Source organism: Paramormyrops kingsleyae, chromosome 2 (genome assembly GCF_048594095.1).
Source record: "Paramormyrops kingsleyae isolate MSU_618 chromosome 2, PKINGS_0.4, whole genome shotgun sequence".
Taxonomy (NCBI): Eukaryota; Metazoa; Chordata; class Actinopteri; order Osteoglossiformes; family Mormyridae; genus Paramormyrops; species Paramormyrops kingsleyae.
The window spans coordinates 23,087,304-23,107,038 of record NC_132798.1 but is presented as its reverse complement, the minus strand read 5'-3'; the positions used below and the strand labels follow the sequence as shown (position 1 = coordinate 23,107,038).

Below are 19,735 nucleotides of genomic sequence, written 5' to 3'. Positions count from 1 at the left end.
AATCTTATCTAGCTCTGATTTAAAGGAACCCAAGGATTCAGCTTGCACTACGTTATCAGGAAGACTATTCCATACTCTGACTACACGCTGTGTAAAGAAGTGCTTCCTTAAATCCAGTTTGAAATGTTCTCCCGCTAATTTCCACCTATGGCCACGAGTTCTTGTATTTGAACTAATGCTGAAGTAACTATTCGGTTGAACAGCATCCAAACCTGTTAGAATCTTATAGACCTGGATCATGTCCCCCCTCAGTCTCCTTTGCTTGAGGCTGAACAGATTTAGCTCAAATAACCTTTCCTCGTATGACATTCCTCTAAGACCAGGAATCATTCTTGTGGCCCTACGCTGCACCTTTTCTAAGGCCGCTATGTCCTTTTTAAGATATGGTGACCAAACCTGTACACAATATTCTAGGTGAGGTCTCACCAAGGAATTGTATAATCTTAGCATTACCTCCCTTGACTTAAACTCCACACACCTGGAGATGTACCCCAACATCCTATTGGCCTTTTTTATTGCTTCCCCACACTGGCGAGAATGAGACATGGAAGCATCAACATACACACCAAGGTCTTTCTCATAATCAGCTACCTTTATTTCAGTAGGTCCCATAAAATACCTGTACTTTATATTTCTGCTCCCTACATGGAGTACCTTACATTTGTCTATGTTAAATTTCATCTGCCAGGTGTCAGCCCAGTCACTAATTAAATTAAGATCCCGCTGTAGCTGCTGAGCCGCTAGTTCAGTATCTGCTACACCACCCACCTTGGTGTCATCTGCAAATTTCACTAGTTTACTGTATATATTGGTGTCTATATCATTTATGTAAATTAGGAACAAAAGTGGTCCTAAAATTGAACCCTGCGGTACCCCACTATGAACGCAGGCCCACTGTGACATCGAGCCTCTTATAACTACTCGCTGCTTCCTATCCGTTAACCAGTTATCAATCCAAGTCGCTACAGTTCCTAAAATACCTGTCGCTTTGAGTTTAAGTGAGAGCCTCTTGTGGGGAACAACATCAAAAGCCTTTTGGAAATCTAAATAGATGACATCATAGGCCTTCTTATCATCAACTTCCTGAGTAGCTTCCTCAAAAAACTCCAACAGATTTGTTAAACAGGATCTACCTCTCCTAAATCCATGCTGGCTATCCCTCAAAATGTTATTTGAGTCCAGGTAATCTACCATTTTCTCTTTGATTATAGCCTCCATAACTTTACAAGTTAGACTGATTGGCCTATAGTTTGACAAATTACTTCTATCCCCTTTTTTGAAAATGGGCGTTATGTTGGCATGCTTCCAATCAGAAGGTACCACACCTTCAGATAAGGATTTTTGAAACAGTAATGTTAAGGGTCGGCAAATAATATCCCTCATCTCTTTTAACACTATAGGTAAGATGCCATCAGGGCCCTGTGATTTATTTATTTTGAGCTTAGCTAGGCTTTGCAAAACATCAGCTTCAGTTATATATATATTAGTTATAGACGATGTTGAATTAGTAATAAGAACTGGTAAGTTACTAGTGTCCTCGACAGTGAATACCCGTGCAAAACTATCATTGAACTCATTTACTATGTCAATGTCGTTTTCAATTATAAGACCCTTACTATCCTGCAGATTAGTAATTTCAGCTTTTAGAGCTCTTTTAGAGTTAAAATACTGGAAGAAACTTTTAACGTCATCCTTAGCCTCCAATGCGATCTTCCTTTCGACATTCCTTTTAGCTCGTCTAATGTCATTTTTTAATTCAGCCTGTAGATTTAGATACTCTTGCTTTATTATGTCATCATCAGTTATTTTCCATCTCTGGAACAAAGCCCTTTTCCTCCTTACTTTATACTTTATGTCCCTATTAAACCACCTAGGTTGCAATTTCCTAGATTTATTCTTGCTAGAAACAGGTATGAAGTCCTCTTGTACTTGCAATAATGTGCTTTTAAAAAATTCCCATGCCTCTTCAACAGTTTTGTTATTTAACTCCATCCAGTTCACGGTTTCTAGTTTTAATCTCATACAATTGAAGTTAGCCTTCCTAACATTATATATTTTTGATTTGGACTTTGCTCTTCGGGCACTAAACTTGAAAGAAATTATTTGGCAAGAAATAATATCACAGAGACGAACCCCTGATGACCCTAACTGATGACCCTAACCTCATAACCTTGGGAAACATTGACAATTCATCATAAATATGAAAATGAGTATTTACTTTAAAATTTATGTTTGAAACATTCACACCAGAGCCATATGCTTACATAAGTGTCCATGATCATTTCTGTCAAATTTGATTTTTTTTCAAGTGGTGTACCTGATTACTGCATATTTGTGTTCCATTGACTTATAGTTTTAAGCAATATGTAATGTAATTTATGTAGGTAATTCATAAAGTAGGAGAATGAAGCGGGTGAACAGTGACTGGTGAGTAGCTTCAAAAGGCCTAAAAGTCCAATAATTCGGTCATTGGAGAAATGTTACTCATAGATTAAAAATTACATCTGTAAATAAAATTTATTAAATTTCTTTTATTTCATAATTAAAATAATACGATAGAGACTCTTTTCCCCTAATATATGCTACTTTCAAGCATGGAAAAATTGGCATGTCATAGAGCACAAGTGAATGCTGATCCTGAGCCAGTTACCTTGCCAAAAGACTTTGGACATACATACAAACACACAAACAGGCACAGACATAGACACACAGACACAATTCAACAACCCTGACTTTTTTGCCGCTACCTGTTTTTCTTAAATCCCCAATATAATACAGTACATGAATTCATGAATTCTTGTTCGACATTTTGTCTCCATTGAAATGAATGAAATCCCAAGTTCAGTTGACCTTGTTGACTGTCATGTTTGATTTTCAGTTTCAATTTCTTCAACAAACAATGACCTTTTTCTGTGGAAGCAACATGGTCAGGTGGTGTAACTGGTTTGTGTCGATTGGCACACCTCATTGTGGTTTATCTCTTACATACTACGTCATTTTATGTAAGGCACTTGAGCATCTGCAGACTTTGGTATCCACAGGGGGTCTTGGTGCCAATCCCCTGCGGATACCAAGGGACAACTGTATATGTTTATACAGTACCAGTCAATAGTTTGGACACATCTACCCATAGACAGGTTTATTTGTACTATGTTCATCATTTTTAGAATAATTATTAAGATATCAAAACTATAACATACCATATATGGAATTATGCACTGACCAAAAAAGTATTAAACAAGAAAATTAATTTTTGGGGGGGGGGGCGCGGGGCAGCTCTCTGGGTTGGGACTCAGAAAAAATACATCATTACTTTTTTTTTAGAGCAGAATGCTCTCTCCTACTACAACTGCCCTGCTCAAATTTCATTCTCCACTGAATTAGTATGAGATGGAGAGCATAGCTAAAAGGGTGTGTTTTGCCGTAAGGCAGATATGAAGACACCGGGAAAACACTGTCGTCTTTTTTCCAAGCAGTAGCTCTGGCTCAGAGTCGACATGCTAATTTAGACAAAGAAAAACCCAATAGGATTCCTGAAGATTGTCAGGCAACACCTGTTTTAATAGATCACAGGAAGCAGCCTTCATTTGTGGTCTGTAATTTTTATGTAAATCATTTAAAAAGTGACTTTCTCTAGCTAGCTATGCTGATCTTGTAAAGCATATTTGCCGGTCAATTTATTCAGCTTGAACCAGATAAACGTGATTGTTTTGATGAGAACTTGTTCTGCATTTTGGCCTGCTTGATGGCGAGTTACAGAACAAATTCTCCTGCGGTTTATTTAGGGAGTTGGAGAGCCAGACCCACTTTATTTACTCTGTGTAGTTTGAAGGTGTTGATTATCCTTTGGCTTGCCTCCCCTTTCACTTTTACCTGCTCTCTGTGTGCTTTCCGCTTTCCAATATCCCTCGCCAGATTTAACTAAAGCTATCCAGTATAAAGCAGCTGAGATTAGTCTCTGCCTGGTGATCCTAAAGTAAATTCACAAGTACCTATTTGAAGTTACTCTCATTAATGAGTTAGTTAAGCTTCTTGACAAGCTGAAATAGCCACTGCTTCTCTGTCTTACTGCAGCAATCTGGATATGAATACTCGGGCGTTCATATCTGCACCTTAAATTTTGATGCCTGTTATTTGCATATATTTGTTTCGCTTGTTCGGAATATGCGGCCTGTGGAGTCCATATTGCTTCTGACTTGCTGAAGTGCAGTTGCTGCTGATCTTTTAAAACTATCTAAGCATTGTGATGGAAATTACTGCAAAACTGCAGTTCATTCTCTTCTTTTTGTATATTGTCAGTAGGTCACTTGCATAAAAAGATAAATATTTTCTACTCACTATCTTTGCTTATCAGAACCTCCTTTTCATGTGACTTTTAGATTATGATGTTTGACTTCCTGTCAACTTTGGCTCAAGAACTGAGCCATACTGTTGTTGTCAGAAGGTGTTTTGATGTAGCTGTTGGTTGTTCCACAAAGGGATCTTTTTAAAAATTCTGTTAATAATTAAACAGACACAAGCCTTCCTAACACATCCCATTTAAGCCTCAGTACCCAGGGATGGGATAGTGATGCGTCCCTCTGCTCCTTTTAAAGTAACTAATACTGTGCAATACTTTGCATATACTGTTAGTAATATGCTTATTGTTTTTCTTTGCATTCTGACTTGGAAACATCCCATTCTTACATTTGTTTTATGACACATACATGGTGGTGGGTGATATGATGATAAATGATCATGACCGGTTGCAGTTGTATACATGATAAGCGATACAGAGTTATTGCAAGTATTGTGATGTAGCTCTACATATGCAACAACGATTAGCTTTAATTTAACTGACACATTGTCCAAAGCGATGTACAAATAAAGCAAATAGCACATTACAGAGATACTTGCTGTCAAGAAGTTGACTAGGCAGATGTGTGGCTTGGCTGAGCTTCCAGTGAATGCCCAGTTAGAAATGCACTACTTAACACTATTATTATAAAGACAGAACAGACCAACAAGTGCCCAACTACATACTTTCCAATTTGGTTGGTTTGTAAACAAACAAAACAATGATCTATTTTGTGGATTATGATCCTTTTGTCCACCCCTACATAGACATCAAAGATGATTGTGTGCATTTTCCTTTACGTAGGGCTCACTAATATGCTATTGCTTATTTTTGACATGCCTTTTTTGCAGGTGATGCAATACTAAAGAATCTTGAAATAAAAGAAAATGCATTGGTAAGTTGACATAACAAAATATGCATCACATTCCTCGGCATGGAAGCAAGAAGAGTAACTGTTGTTCAGACTCAGTGTCTAATTACCCTCGATTGAACAGTTTGCTGAATGAATCTTTTTAAAAAACATCAGGAGGCTGAACGCCTGTTATTTTCAGTCATATTTTAGCCATTCTTATATTGGACAAAATACGACGTAAAGCCTGTATACGATGTATAGCTTAGGCAAGCTTATACATATTCAAGTCTTTATTAAATATGGTCAGATTATGGAAGAATAAGTGATTTTATTTCGCATGGTTTCTCTGACCAAGTTTTTAACTAGTTAAGTAGTGCAATCAGGTAAAACTAAATGGATAACTTCTGACAGTGGCTCTGGAGGACAGAGGCAGTGGTGACTGATTTAGAGGACATGGAAACTGGATTTACATTATAATAATAATAAACAAACAGTGCTGTATATCTTGCTGTGTTTTCATTGTTCTTCCTATTCTCTTTTCAGAGTCAGTTGGATATTCCGTTCAAAGTCCGAGCTGGACACATAGGTAAGGCCTTTCTCTCTGCAGTTGTATTTTGACTGTGCTGCTGAAGGCCAAATGGATTTTTATACTTGGGTGTCACCGTGCAGATTTATTTTCGAACATTTTTTGTCACCAACTGTAACACAGGGGCACCCAGAGCACAACTCTTCTCCCTTTGTCCCCAAACCCACACTTCATTGCTCCGTCACCTCGATATATGATATTTTTTCAATGCTCTATTGTCTCTTGAGAATTAGGCTCAAACATCAGGATCCTTTCATTCGAGAGAGAGAGAGAGTGCAGTACTGTACAGTACTGTATAGTAATGTGCAATGTAGTTTAATATTACTGTATTTAATGTTGGCAATGTCTTACTGTGTGAAATTTATGCATGTACATAAAAATCCCGTTATATATGGGGTCTGCAGATGGTTCACGTGTGCACAGTTTCTGCGGTGGGTCTTGGGACATCACCCGGAGATATGGAGGGACTGCTGTAGGTTCTTCAGTTATCTCCCACAGTTTAATGGCAAACAGTTAAATGAACTTCAGCCTGTAAATTGTGTGTGACTATGTGTTGTTGTGCCCTGGCATATTGTCCAGGGTGTTTTCCTGCCCCCTCCCCTGTGCTGCCCGGGAGAGACTCCACCCCCCCACAGTCCTGTAATCTATAAACAGCAAGATGGATGGATGACTGGATGTGATATAGTCGGTCGGTCGGCCGGTCAGTCAGTCCCTCCCTCCCTCCCTCCCTCCCTCCCTCCATCCGTCCGTTCATTTGTTTTCTGCACCTAGTTCACCTTAGCATGTTTTTGGGCTGTGTGGGGAAACTGGTGTTACCTGGAGGAAACCCCATGATAACATGGGGAGAACATGCAAACTGCACACACATGGAACCATGGTGGAGACCAGAACCCTGGTCCCAGAGGTGTGAAGCAACAGTGCTGACCACTGTGCCACCCCATTGTAATATACACTTAACTAATCTCATTTTAGTCAACAATTTGTGAAATTTTACAGAAACGCAGTTAAAATTAATTTGAATAATAATGTTTTGTGAGTCATGGGCCAAGGGTCTGATCACTGCAACATTTGGTCTTGTCCTTGGCAACATCATTGATGGCTGCAAGTGAGTTTTCCCCACTTTTCCTGTTACGCATCATCAAGGGGTGAAAGTCAAAGACAGAGACGAAATGGACTGGTCTTCACGTCTTCTTAAACCCTTGTACATTCAAGGCGTCCTCTCTGAATTACTCTATTCTATACCACCATGAGTTCTCATCATCGTATCCTTCATCACTTAAAACCCGTTCACCGTTGTAAATGGATGGATACTGGCTCAGGCTGAAATAGCAAATGCTGATTGGCGATCCTGTGTCTGTGGTATCACCTTTCTCCATTGTTCCTGATCGGCGAGGTGGACATGCGTGCGTGTGTCTGTGTAATGACCGCTGCCTTTTTCAGCGTGGGGCCTTTTCAGTGCGACTGGCTTCTTTGTGGCGCGGCGACAGCTGACTGGATGCAGGAGCAGTGAAGAGTAAATATAGGCTAGGCGTTCGGCAAGTGCCACAGCCACAGTTTACTATGGTTGCCGCTAGACGTAGGTGGAGCATTGAAGGAGCCTCTGGGTAGGGAAACCAGCCCAAGGAAGCACATTATCCCCTGCATCTTCACCGGTGCCTTTTGGTTGTATTGGGCCGACTATCCTCTGGATGTGTGGCGGGGGAGGGGCCGGCCAGCTGTGTTTCCCTCATTTCTGCTTGTCTCGGCCGTAAACTGGGGCCAGTGTTCTGTCTGATAGCTTTGGCGAGTCCTTTTTGGCTGTGGGCTGTAACGGAGACTAAACTGAGCCACGCTGATTTTCTTAGGGCGCCTGGAGCTGAAGATACCCTGGAAGAATCTGTACACGCAGTCCGTGGAAGCTACCCTGGATGGAGTCTATCTGCTAATTGTGCCCACTGCCAGTAAGAGTTACTGCCGCTGTTACTATACCTGAAAAAGCACAGTCATTAATTGGTACAGTCACATGCAACAACATGAGGTACCTTTATATCTCCATGCACCCTCATACTGGATTTCATTTAATATTAATATATATTATGTCCATGGTGCTAATATAGCACCAGAAAGATGTGTAAAGTCTGTGTCACCACAGCATCATTCTGTCTGGTGCATCGCAGCAATACTGTTGCTGACGTTGCTGTTAATTATGCATGATGCAGCCTGGGCCCAATGGCTCCCGGTGGTACTGTAAGATCTGAACTCCCTGAATGCTTCTCATCAGCACCTCTTGAAGACAGCTGATTTCTGCTAACGACGCCTTTCGGTGTGCTTCACTGCTGGCGAGACTTAGGGAGGCACGGTCATCGTCCGGACTGGTCCTCATCGATCCGGTTTGATTTTTTAGGTATAAAATATGACCCAGAGAAGGAGGAGAAGCACTTCCAGGAGTCCCGGCAGAGGGAACTGCAGAGGATCGAGGAGACGAAACAGAAAGCCGCCGAGCAAGGTGTGCAAACCATGCCTGTTCTTTTCTGTTCCTCTAATGCAGGCTTTTTGCTCTACCACCATGTCCATGTGCTGTAACTGTAGAACATTTTAAAGGGTTGAATTATAGTGTAAACTGACTCATGTAATATAAACCTTTGGCACTGAGTGAAGATAATCATAAAGAGTATTGATTCAACAGATTGTGATATTATTGTCACTGGTGGGATATGTAGACTTGGTCAGCAATAACCAGGAGCCACACCAAGGCATCATGGGTAGAACTATGTATCCTGAGGTCTTACATTGCAGAAAAGTGAAATATGTGTACACTGAAGGAGCGAAGACAAAAACAGACGAAAGAGTCAAAAGCCAAGATGAAGACATCTGTAATTCGAGTGTACAGTCCCAAAAAGGCTTTTTAGTCATTGATATCGATATAGAATATCACATAAAATGAAATTAATGCTGTAATAGAAGAGGAAAAGTAAAAGAGATTTTGGTAAATATTTGATTCGGAAATCGTATGATTTTTCCCTTTTGTTTGACAGACAACCCAAATCAAGAGAAGCAAGACACATTCGTGGAGAAGCTGGTTACTCAGGTGATCAAGAACCTTCAAGTGAAGATCTCCAACATTCACATTCGATATGAGGATGACGTGAGTGTCCTGCCAATAGGAATACTGCTTCGAGTTCTGTGACGTGCTTCCTCAGATGGTTTTATACTGGGGAGATTAACCTTCACCAGTGAAATATTATATGCGTTTCCATAGATTCCTAGTTCGATTGTTTCACCAGTATGCCTGTGTGACCTCTCTGTTGATGGCCAGTATTTATCTGTCCCTCCCAGGTAACGAACCCCACTTCACCTCTCTCATTTGGAGTGTCACTGCAGAATCTCAGTCTGCAGGTACCCCACGCCCTCACAAATCAACAAACCTAAATTGTGTTTTGACACCTGACTCACTCCATGATTTTTGGTTATGAGTAACACTGTGTCACCTGTCAAACCCAGACTGCGGATGAAAACTGGAAACCATGTCTGCTAGATGAAAAATCCAAGCTGTTCTTCAAGGTAAACTGATCCACTGCTTCACAGACAGAGGAATAAATGGTATTTTGGTGTAAAGAATATTATTTCCCCAACACTGCACCCAGTCTGCACCTAATGTGAGAACAATGTCACGCATACACTGATTGAAAATGTGCTGGAATGATTAGTTTTGGTTTTCACACGTCAGTCTCGTGATGTTTTGATGTTCCCCTGCTTCATCCTCAGTATCCCTTACTTTCTGGAGCAGTGTTTAACTTTCCTCTTCTCCCAGTTAACTTTCAGCCTGTGATTACTATTTTTGTTTATTTCTTATTACAGCTCGTCCGTCTGGATAATCTGTTTGCTTACTGGAATGTGAATTCTGAGATGTACTCCAATCACAATCCAGATGAAGCCTTGGTAAGTCATATGACCCATTGTTCAGTTTGTTGTTATTGTGGACGGGTTTAGCTGCGATGACTGAACACCCAGGTAGACATAGCAGAGAACATGCATATTTATGAAGATCACCTCACGGCATATTTGCCGTGTTTTTCCTTTTAAAAATGGCTGAGTACATTACAAATAATTGGTGACATAGAACATTGCCATAAAATTGTGAGTAGTGTAATCCTCTTAATGGGTATTAGGCTAGCCATGTTTGTCATGCTTGTTATTTTTAGCCAAACCACTGCTTTCTTTCTGCTCTCTGTTTGTCAGATGTGCTTGAAGGACAGTGTTGCAGTTCACAATGCAATTCCAGAGGACTATGATTTCAGTAAGTGCTACACCACATCTTTTATCATTCTTTTTTGCCTTAAAGACCAAAGAATATTTGTTTTTAGTTAGTTTTGCTGTAAAACTTTCCAAATGAAATGGACTGAAGATTTTGTTCAAAAAATGTTTTAGTGTAAAATTTTTTTGCTCTGTTTTCTTTTAATATGCTAGTTTTTCGTCCGATATCAGCCAACGCTAAATTACGCATGAACCCCCGGTCTGACGTGGACTTCTCCTCACCTAAAGTGGACTTGGTGGTGAACCTCCCAGAGGTTGCCATTAAGCTCAACAGGCCGCAGGTGAGGGACACGTCACCCATCCTGTTCCCAAATCGCTGGCCTATGTTTTCTCCACCCTCTGTGTGGCTGTGCAGTAAGGCTTGGATGAGGGTTTTTTGTGTGTCGAGGAGTGGAATGACATTGGTAATGGTTCTGAGGCTCACTGAGGGAGTTTTATTGCCTGCAGACAGATAGATGACTGTAGGGCACCTAAGGTTAGACCTGAAAAATGAAAGGAGCCTATTTCATAATCATTACAATCAGATAAAGACAGAGTATCTCGGAATTTCAATTCATTTCTCAGTTATTGGTAATATAATAACAAATGAATAAGTTCACAAAAATCTGTTGTGATTAATGGCCGTATTTCTTCTATGCACTCAGTGGCCACTTGATTTAGCTAGTACTGGGCATGACCCATTTTGCCTGCAGACATGCGAGTTGGGCCTAGACCTGTGCATTCGGAGGTGGCTTGTTGCTCACCACTGTCAAACTGAGCTGTTATTTTTGTATTCGTAGACTTCCTGTTAGCTTTAATGAGTCTGGCCATTCTCCTCTGACCTCACTCATTAACTAGGGCTTTATCAGGAACAGATCTGCCACTGGCTGGATATTTTTGGTTCGTCACACCATTTTTTTTTTGCGAACTCTGGACACTTTAGTGTGTGAAAATCCCAGGAGGGTGGCTGCTTCTGGCACCAAAACGCTTAGATCAGGCGTTGTGGGTGTCCTAATGCTTAATTGAACAGGAAGTGAACCTTTTCTACGTGCTGCATATATTAGGTTGCAACCACATGATTTGCTGTTTGGAGGAGCATTTATAAGAATGTATTCCTAATGAACTGGCCACTGAATGTTTATATATGCTTCGTGAAGCTGTGCGTGTGTGTGTGTGTGTGTGCATGTGTGTGGTCCAGGTATACATTACATTGTGGGAACCAAACATCCCCACGATGTGATAAAAACCTATATTTTGATGCTGTGGGGACCATTTTTTGGGGGAAATTCAGTTTAATAAAAATCTGTAACTGCGATCAAAAAACTAATAATGCCAAAAGGCAATATTTTGTTTGGTTACTTATTGTCAAGGTTAGGGCTGGGTAGTGGTTAAGGTTGTCATTGCTGGGATTAGGGTTTTGCATATAGAAATAAATAAACAGTCCCCACAAAGATGAGTACAGGTCTGTGTGTGTTTGCGTGTGCACGTGTGTGTCACATCAAATCTGACTTTCCACGTTCTCTTCTTTCAGTATGTCAGTATGCTGGAGCTTCTGGGATCTGTTGATTTGATGTCTAGGAATTTACCATACCGGAAGTATCGTCCTTGCATTCCTGTTCACAATAATGCACACATGTGGTCAGTATTATTAAACTATATTACAGTGTTTTCAGCATGATCAATATCTAGTTGATGCAGCATTAGTTCCTATATAAGGCATTTCACCATGTTTGACCAATCAGGTGGCAGTATATAATAACCAGCATCATGGAAGTGAACGTGAAGCCCCGGCTCCACATGTGGTCCTGGAACCACATCTGCCAACATCGGCAGAAGGTCAAGTCCTACAAGGAGCTGTACAAGAAGAAAATAATAAGCAAGAAGCCCAGCGAAGACCTGGTGAAGAAACTGGAGGTTGGCAATCTCACACACTTTCAAAATTTGATAGGTATAGAGACAGAGGGAGAAACATTATTAATTCCCAAGGAGAAATTCAGGCACAAACAGCAGCAACATCAGATATGAAATCTTTAGAAGATGAAGAACAAATGACAAGGTGTCTAAATGTGAAGGGAATCTGCTCTGGTATGTTTGCATAAACTGCCTTGTTCTGCATGATGGTGTGGTTTATGTGTGTGTGTCTAGGAACCAGAGACAACACTGGATATTTTCAACATCACACTAGCACGTCAGCAGGCTGAGATGGAGGTATGAGATCACCTTATGTCACTTATTAATGCCTAAACACAGCTAATGAACTGCAAGCCCAAGTCCATTAAGACACTTGAAATATTTATAAACTTTAATAAGTCATAATAAGTAAACTTTCTTGCATCTCTATGTGCGCAAAGTATCAGTGAATAGCTGGCTTATGCGTTAGTGATAATCGTACCAGCAATGACCCAGTAATTCAGCCTCTGCCTTGTGTTGTGGTTGTCAAGGCTATGAAGGCCGGCCTGCGGATATACCGCCCTGGGGTGAAACCGGAGGAGGAGCAGACCCAGGGCTGGTTTTCCTGGATGTGGAGCTGGAATGGGGACAGCGGCACCCAGAAGGATAACAAGGCTGGAGGTCAGGCAGAGTTCACTCCAGAAGGGGCTTTAGGTTTACAGTCTACTGTCGCCACCAACCACCCAAAACAGTCCAGTTTGCTGGGGCCCTACTCAAAAAGCAACCCCCCCCCCCAGTAGTACTTGTTTGTGGCCTCCAAATCTTGGGGTCCCATGCAAATGCATGGTGGTCAACACCACCACTGTCTCTGTGGTACCTATCCTGAGGAGGGCTCTCGTATCTGGTCACTGCTCTTTAAGCTTTTTTTCTGTTACCTGCAGGCTCTCCTTGTTTGATGGGCATAAACAGCTTTATATTCAGCTTTATAAACAGATTTATATTAATATAATTTGTATTCTCTGCTCTTTTAAAATCGTATCACGAGATCTTCCCCTCCAGTTTTTGATAGTCTGTCCTAGAGGAGAGTAATATGCTGGTTTGGCAAATACACATGTGAATGGATAAGGGCATTTCCTAAGCAGGCAGGGGTGTCCCGTTTGCAGAGTCGTGGTTTGTTGTGTGCTGATGTTATTCTTTGCTGCACCTCTGCAGCGTTTGATGAACTGATGACCTCCAATGAAAAGGCCAAACTCTACACTGCCATTGGATACAGCGAGACTGCTGTTAATCATAACCTGCCAAAGAATGTGAGTGAGCCCTGCTTGACCCGTCAGTCGCAGGTAGTCTGGGTGTTTGTGTGGCATGTACACTGTACTTCTGCATATTCCCCCGTTAGGCGTCCCTTTAGGATTTGAGAGCAGTCGCTCCAAGGCATGAGTCCAGTGTGAATTTAAAGCTGATATTACATTACAGTATGTATACATTTCTTTTAGTTTGAAGACATGAAGATTAAATTCCAGTTGCAAAGCTTGTTTGTGTCAATCAAGGAGAATGAAGAGAAGCCAGAAATTATCAAGCTCGCCGTCATTGATCTCAGCGCTATGCTAACGCAGAGGCCGGGAGCACAGGCTATTAAGTATGTATGGGATTTAAGTAGCCACACCTCACAGAAAGTGTCTTTTTAGGAATCTCTCCTTTGTAATATAAGGCTTTGATCTTCCTGTTTAACCTGGGTCTTCATTTCACGTTACCCATCTATTTTCAATAAATGAAGTAGGATCAAGGAGGGTCTCTAATTCATCCCTGGAGGTTACACACACTCGCAGAGTAACGCTTTATTGTTATCTGAACTTAAGGCGGAAGTGAGCAGAACTGTCACAGCTAAAGATCTTAAATCATTCCGAGTGAGTCGGTAACTGACATATATTGGCGAACATGCAGAATCTCGACTCAGCTGACGTTCTTTGAGGTGACCGGGCTGCCTCGGCACAACTGTTCCCCCACCTTGCTGTCCTCGCGGAACGTGATGACCGAACACCAGAACCCCTTGCTGAGTGTGGTGTTCGAGACCAACCCCCTGGATGAGTCGTCAGACCAGCGATTGCACGTTGAGTCTCAGCCACTGGAAATTGTCTATGATGCAGTGAGTGACTCACCGCTTCATTTGTTTTTATTATTTACAGTAGCTGGCATGATTAAACACATTGGTGTGACAGTTTTCTTGAATGGCCTCTGCTGTTATAACCTGATGTGAGTGAACTGGACTGTAAATATAGATGGGTATTTGACAGCTTAGTAAGATTGCTTAATACTTAATGCAAATATACTGTCATTCATTTGTTTTTAATTATTGTTTAGTATTATAGTGGTTTTTTTCACTAATGTCACTGCACGTTTTTTTTTTATTCAGAATACTACAATTTTATGCTGATGGAAAGCGAATGTTCCTTTTGTGATGATTAATGAAGCATGTTATATCTGTAAGATAACTATCAACAGCATGTCGGCGTTCTTCATGCCGCCACAAGACCTGGAGCTGGAGGAGATCACCTCGGCCACCTTGATGAAGCTGGAGCAGTTCAGAGACCGTACATCCACAGGTGAACCCCGCAGCTGACGCAGTGTCTCCCAACCACAGACCACCTGCTGCACACATACAGGCCATTGTACACAGGTTCAGATCAGGATACCGACTGAGGAAGTGGATTAAAGCCAGCGAACTGCATAATGTAGCTTATGTTCCCTGAAATGCAGCGAGTTACGGGCGATGCCCCCGGTGTGCGTTCGGACGTACCGGACTTTAAAAGCATGACCTTTTTATTAATGTGATCCTCCAGAAGGTATCTGAAGAGCTGTGCTGGTTGGAGGTCCCCTCATCCACTCCCTGCCAGCATGCGGCATGTGTTGCTCTCCTGCGTCATGATGATGTCCATGTCTCTGCCCCCCCCCCCCCCCTTTTTTTATCGCCCACCTCAGTTCTTTGAATTTGCTGTCTCTACTAAACTCTGTTTTTTTTTGTTTTTTTTTTTAAATAAAATCTAAGACATGCTGCCCTAATTCATCCTTCTGTCACAACTCCGAAGACGTTTGATTGACTCACTGAGTTCTTCATATTCATTTAGGTGTGAGATGATGAAGGTGCTGGCTCCCACACTAAGCTATGGGAAACTAGAATACATTAGGGACATTTATATTTGTTCAAAAATAATGTTAGCAGGGTCAGCGAGTCTCTCCAGCAATGGACATTAAGAACCTTGTCGGAGGTCCTTCCACAGTCATTGTCCGGACGTACTGACCCCCTCAGCCCCCCCGTCTTTTGGTTCCAGTGTTATATGAATACATGAAGAGTATAAGCCCTGTTGACACTGATCATAACACTCTGGTTACACTCTGGTTATTATAGTTGCCATTAGATCACTGTCATTGTTGTGGCCCTCAGGTGGAAATCTGTCCACTACTTACATAAAAGTTTCTTGTTATAAACAATCCTACATGCTATGAATTTTGGGAACTCGGTAATGTAAAGATTAGTGTAATAGCAATTAGCTTATGTTGTGTTTCTGTTACTGATGTACTTTGCAGTCATTTGTTTGCTATCAATGCCCTTGTTTCTCGTTTATAGGGCTCATGTATGTCATTGAGACACAGAAGGTGCTGGACCTCAAAGTTAATCTCATGGCCTCCTATGTCATCGTCCCTCAAACTGGTTTTTACGATTCCTCGAAGAATGTGGTGGTCTTGGACCTTGGTAATTTCAAGGTAACTGGCTCCCCTCACCCACTTTGTGCCTCTTAAAAATGACTGTGAATGACTCATTTAAAGACGATGTTTGTGTTTCAATGTGCAGAAGTTATTTATTGCTGTTTTGGAAAGTATTTTCTTTTCCATGTGAATAAATTTAATGTATCAAGCAAGTCCCAGGTCATAACTGTCAATACATCTGGGTGTCATGATTTTGAAATGGAATAAGGAATGGTATATGTATTTGGTATATGGGTTATAAACAGAATAGGAAATGGTATATGCATTTGGTATATGGGTTATGAACAGAATAGCGAATGGTATATGCATTTGGTATATGGGTAAAAAACAGAATAGGGAATGGTATATGCATTTGGTATATGGGTTATAAACAGAATAGGGAATGGTATATGCATTTGGTATATGGGTTATTATGGGAATTGTGAAGGGTAGCAGGTAGGCAGGGGAATGTATGCTTGCAACCACGAGTGTGTGTGTGTGTGTGTGTGTGTGTACATGTTGCGCTGTTTGCGGCTGTACTAATAACTAGGAATGCACAATGATAATGGCATCACAAGGGTATCAGCCAATGAAAGCTTAAAAAGTTTATTATCGGCATCAGCAGTTATGAAAATTTCTGCCGATGAGCCTGTCTGATGAGGTGACATGTTATCTCTGTGCACATAATGGCACTGAATGCATAAGAGTGGCAGCAGCAAGTTTCCTTCTGTCGGCTACACAGACGTATTTTGCAGTACAGATCAAAAATATTCAAAAAAAAAAAATCCAGAAACTTTTTTCTCTATTAATAGTTATACTTTCTGTACTTGTTTTCAAAATATTCCCTGTTATGTTGTTTCTTTTTCAAGTCATTAAACAAAATCAATCTCTAAGTGTTGACAGAAAGAAAATCTTATGTTGCTTATGTTGCTTACTGACGTTTACTATGTAGTTTAGTGTACAGATTTGTGTCTGCATCTGGGACTGGGACCATTGGATGCAAGTCAGTTTTGGCGTATCTCTTTGGTCACAGGGGAGAGGCAGGACACGAAGTACAGTACTGTGGTATACACAGTGCTCTACAGAAAATAATACACCCACTAGCTCCCTACTTCATTCGCTTTCTGGTGTCTCTGTTGGTGTATATGGACCTTGGAGATAAATGCGATGGGGCGTGACTCAACCAGGCACAACTCTTGAATTGACTGAACTATTCAGACCGACCCATTGTTTATCAAATGTTTGTAAACCTGACTGCATGGCTAGGTGCTTGATTTTATACTCCTGTGGCAATGGGTCTGAATGAAACACCTGAATTCAATGATTAAGAGGTGTGTCCCAATACTTTTGCCTATATAGTGTATATCGATATCGGTATCAGCATCAGCTAAAATGAGTTTGAAAATATCGGCATATCGATTACCTCCTAATAACCAAGCTAAGCTAAATGTTTGGCTTAAACACCAATGCATTGGTCACGCACCATCAACAAAGAGGGACTGTAGCTGTCAATGTTAGTACACGGTCAATCGCCTGCCAAAAGATGATGAATCATGATGAATTTGGCTGAAGAACCTAAAGAAACCACTGAAAACACTCTAAGTATGTTCAAGTCACTTTATTGACAAGAAACCAACAGAGGTAAGGTTGTTCTTCACCTCCTTTAACAAAACACATCCAACCTTGTTGCTGCGGAGATATCGATATATCATCCTTCTCACATATTGATTTGTTATTTTGTTATGGCTGATATTTGAAAACACCGGTTCCACTTCAGTGGTGCAACCAAGCAGAAGTGGTGCCCATAACTCATGCAAGGTATCACGGGGCCTGGGATAAAGGTGAATAGCTGGATGGATGATAGGTGGATAGTCTGACTTCCTGTTTCTTCTTTCAGGTGTCCAGCAAAAGTCGTAAGGAGCTGCCTCAGCTGTCCGTGGGCCAAAGTACCTTAGAGGACATCATGTCCCGTGCTTATGACAGCTTTGATGTGAAGCTCACCAGTCTGCAGTTTCTCTACAGCAAGCCGGGTAAGTGCTTGCTACCGTCAGCTGGATTTCTGCTTGCTTCCCTATGAAGTCTTATCTCAAAATTCTGCTTTGAAATGTAGCCCCTGTATACTTAATTTGAAGTGCCCATCTTCTGGATAGTTGTTTGCTTCGTGTATCACTGTTTTTTTTTGTTAGTTTTTAGGGATATTGAGTTGTTTTTACTAGAAATGTTTCTGCAGGTGTACTGTAGCCGTATACATGTAATTTAGTAGGTCTGTTCCCTCCAGTTCTGCCCTGTTATGATATTTATACTGATTGACATTATTGCTTTATAATACTAAAGATGGGGACTGGAAAAAAGCACGGAACCTAAAGAAGTCAGAGCTCCATATTCTGGAACCTGTGGATCTGACCGTTGTCTTCAGCAGGGCCATGGTGGTGACCGATTCCAGAATGCCCAAGTAAGTGTTCATCTCTCAGGGCTACCCATGTGTTTAAGAAAAAACAACTTCTTGTGTCTGTTCCTGGTGTTTAAACTGGTCTCCTCCTGGTTACAACAACCACGCTGTTTGTGTTCTTTTTCAGGTTTAAGATTTCAGGCGAGTTGCCCTTGCTCTCTCTCTGCATCTCTGATGAGAAAGTGCGAGGGCTCCTTGAGCTCATTGATAGCATCCCACTGCCAGAGAGCCATCCAGCCCACCGCACAGCTGGCCAATCTACACCCAAGGTTAGACTTACTTCCCCCTCACCCAACCCTTCCCACAGCACCTGCTGGGAGAATGTAACTGTTTTTCTGAATATTTACATCTGTGACAGAATTCATGCTCAGGGATGCCAATGTGGTGAATTAATTATCCTTGTATGTACACTTTCAACCAGCCAATGATTGGCCTTGCTGTGCATGTTCTCTCATTAGGGCAATAAGCAAACGTATACACCTCAGCTGACCCCAAGGAAGGGTCCAATTGCTGATCTACGATCATCTCTCCATTTTGAATCTGGTGAGAGCTTGTTCTTGTCCAGAATAAGCATGTTTTTGTGCTCCATGCATGACTTTCTGTATGATGTGTGGGGCATGTCATCCCCAAAGGATCAGAAGAGGATGTCTTCTTCGATGCTCCCAGCTCACCTATCGAGGATCTGCCATTTTTCGATGTTAGCAGTGATTCTCTACCACGCAACTCGACTGAAAAACGAAAGTCCCTTGTTCTTAAAGACCCTAAGAAGAACATGACCGATCTTCTGATGACCTTTGAGATCAGTGTGGTGGGTTTATTTCTAGAGTATTTTATTTTTTTGCATACACGGTGGTCTTTACTTTTATTTCTCTTTATTTTAAACTTAAGCATTTAAGCCAGAATCATATTTGTTAGAGTGGGAATAACATTTCAATATTTGTGCTTTTCAAATCTCTTTAAATCTGTCCTGATTTAACAAAATATTCTTCTCAAACTGCTTTAAATAGTCTAAAATTTTGATTGTATCTGAAGTATATGTAGAGAAGTTGATTATTATACAGGGAACATCCCCTGAAAGTCTAAAAGAGCCAGCATGGTTTGGTCTTTTCAGCTTTCCGTGCAGCTGTGCCGTCTCGCTGGGAATTGCGAGATCACCGTCCTACATCTGGACATCGAGGGACTTGGCACGGAGCTGAAGTTTCGCACCTTTGACATGTCCTCCAACACTTTCCTCCGCGAGATCTGCCTCATGTGCCCTGAGTACATGGGTAAGAGCTCTGGCACTTATGACCATTATGAAGGCAGTCAAAGCAAATGATGTTGGATGCAAATCATACAGGAGTGTTGGGGGGGGGGGGCAGCCATATTCCTGACTTCTACCAGGTGAAGGATAGGAAAGAATAAGGGATTGGAACAGGGGCTCCAAGAGAAAATGCGAGTATGTCCTTGTCTGTTTTTAGATACTGAGGACAAGCCGGTTCATCTCATCACCACTTTAGATAACATAGAGGATGACCTGTTAACACTGGAGTATATCAAGGTATTTCATCGTTGTTTTCTTGACTGATAGGCTTTTCTGACTATAGTGACTTGTTGTTGTACATGTTC

The 19,735-nt window shown here is 41.4% G+C and overlaps 1 protein-coding gene across 3 annotated transcripts in view; it reads left to right on the top strand.

Annotated features, from left to right (window-relative positions):
• The window catches only part of vps13a (vacuolar protein sorting 13 homolog A), a 50,020-nt gene that overhangs the window by 2,977 nt on the left and 27,308 nt on the right, over positions 1 to 19,735 (top strand). For 2 of the 3 annotated variants that reach the window (XM_023802877.2, XM_023802879.2), the window contains exons 2-27: positions 5,188 to 5,231; positions 5,733 to 5,775; positions 7,620 to 7,715; positions 8,159 to 8,260; positions 8,790 to 8,899; positions 9,091 to 9,150; positions 9,256 to 9,315; positions 9,613 to 9,693; positions 9,994 to 10,051; positions 10,222 to 10,349; positions 11,579 to 11,685; positions 11,790 to 11,961; positions 12,193 to 12,255; positions 12,489 to 12,618; positions 13,150 to 13,244; positions 13,431 to 13,573; positions 13,879 to 14,080; positions 14,423 to 14,537; positions 15,560 to 15,696; positions 17,576 to 17,708; positions 18,013 to 18,130; positions 18,255 to 18,396; positions 18,586 to 18,670; positions 18,760 to 18,935; positions 19,239 to 19,395; positions 19,588 to 19,667. In XM_023802877.2, the coding sequence (XP_023658645.1) occupies positions 5,188 to 5,231; positions 5,733 to 5,775; positions 7,620 to 7,715; positions 8,159 to 8,260; positions 8,790 to 8,899; positions 9,091 to 9,150; positions 9,256 to 9,315; positions 9,613 to 9,693; positions 9,994 to 10,051; positions 10,222 to 10,349; positions 11,579 to 11,685; positions 11,790 to 11,961; positions 12,193 to 12,255; positions 12,489 to 12,618; positions 13,150 to 13,244; positions 13,431 to 13,573; positions 13,879 to 14,080; positions 14,423 to 14,537; positions 15,560 to 15,696; positions 17,576 to 17,708; positions 18,013 to 18,130; positions 18,255 to 18,396; positions 18,586 to 18,670; positions 18,760 to 18,935; positions 19,239 to 19,395; positions 19,588 to 19,667 (2,837 nt within the window). The remainder of the gene's footprint in view (positions 1 to 5,187; positions 5,232 to 5,732; positions 5,776 to 7,619; positions 7,716 to 8,158; positions 8,261 to 8,789; positions 8,900 to 9,090; positions 9,151 to 9,255; positions 9,316 to 9,612; positions 9,694 to 9,993; positions 10,052 to 10,221; positions 10,350 to 11,578; positions 11,686 to 11,789; positions 11,962 to 12,192; positions 12,256 to 12,488; positions 12,619 to 13,149; positions 13,245 to 13,430; positions 13,574 to 13,878; positions 14,081 to 14,422; positions 14,538 to 15,559; positions 15,697 to 17,575; positions 17,709 to 18,012; positions 18,131 to 18,254; positions 18,397 to 18,585; positions 18,671 to 18,759; positions 18,936 to 19,238; positions 19,396 to 19,587; positions 19,668 to 19,735) is intronic. The other variant, XM_023802878.2, reaches the window with a different exon arrangement.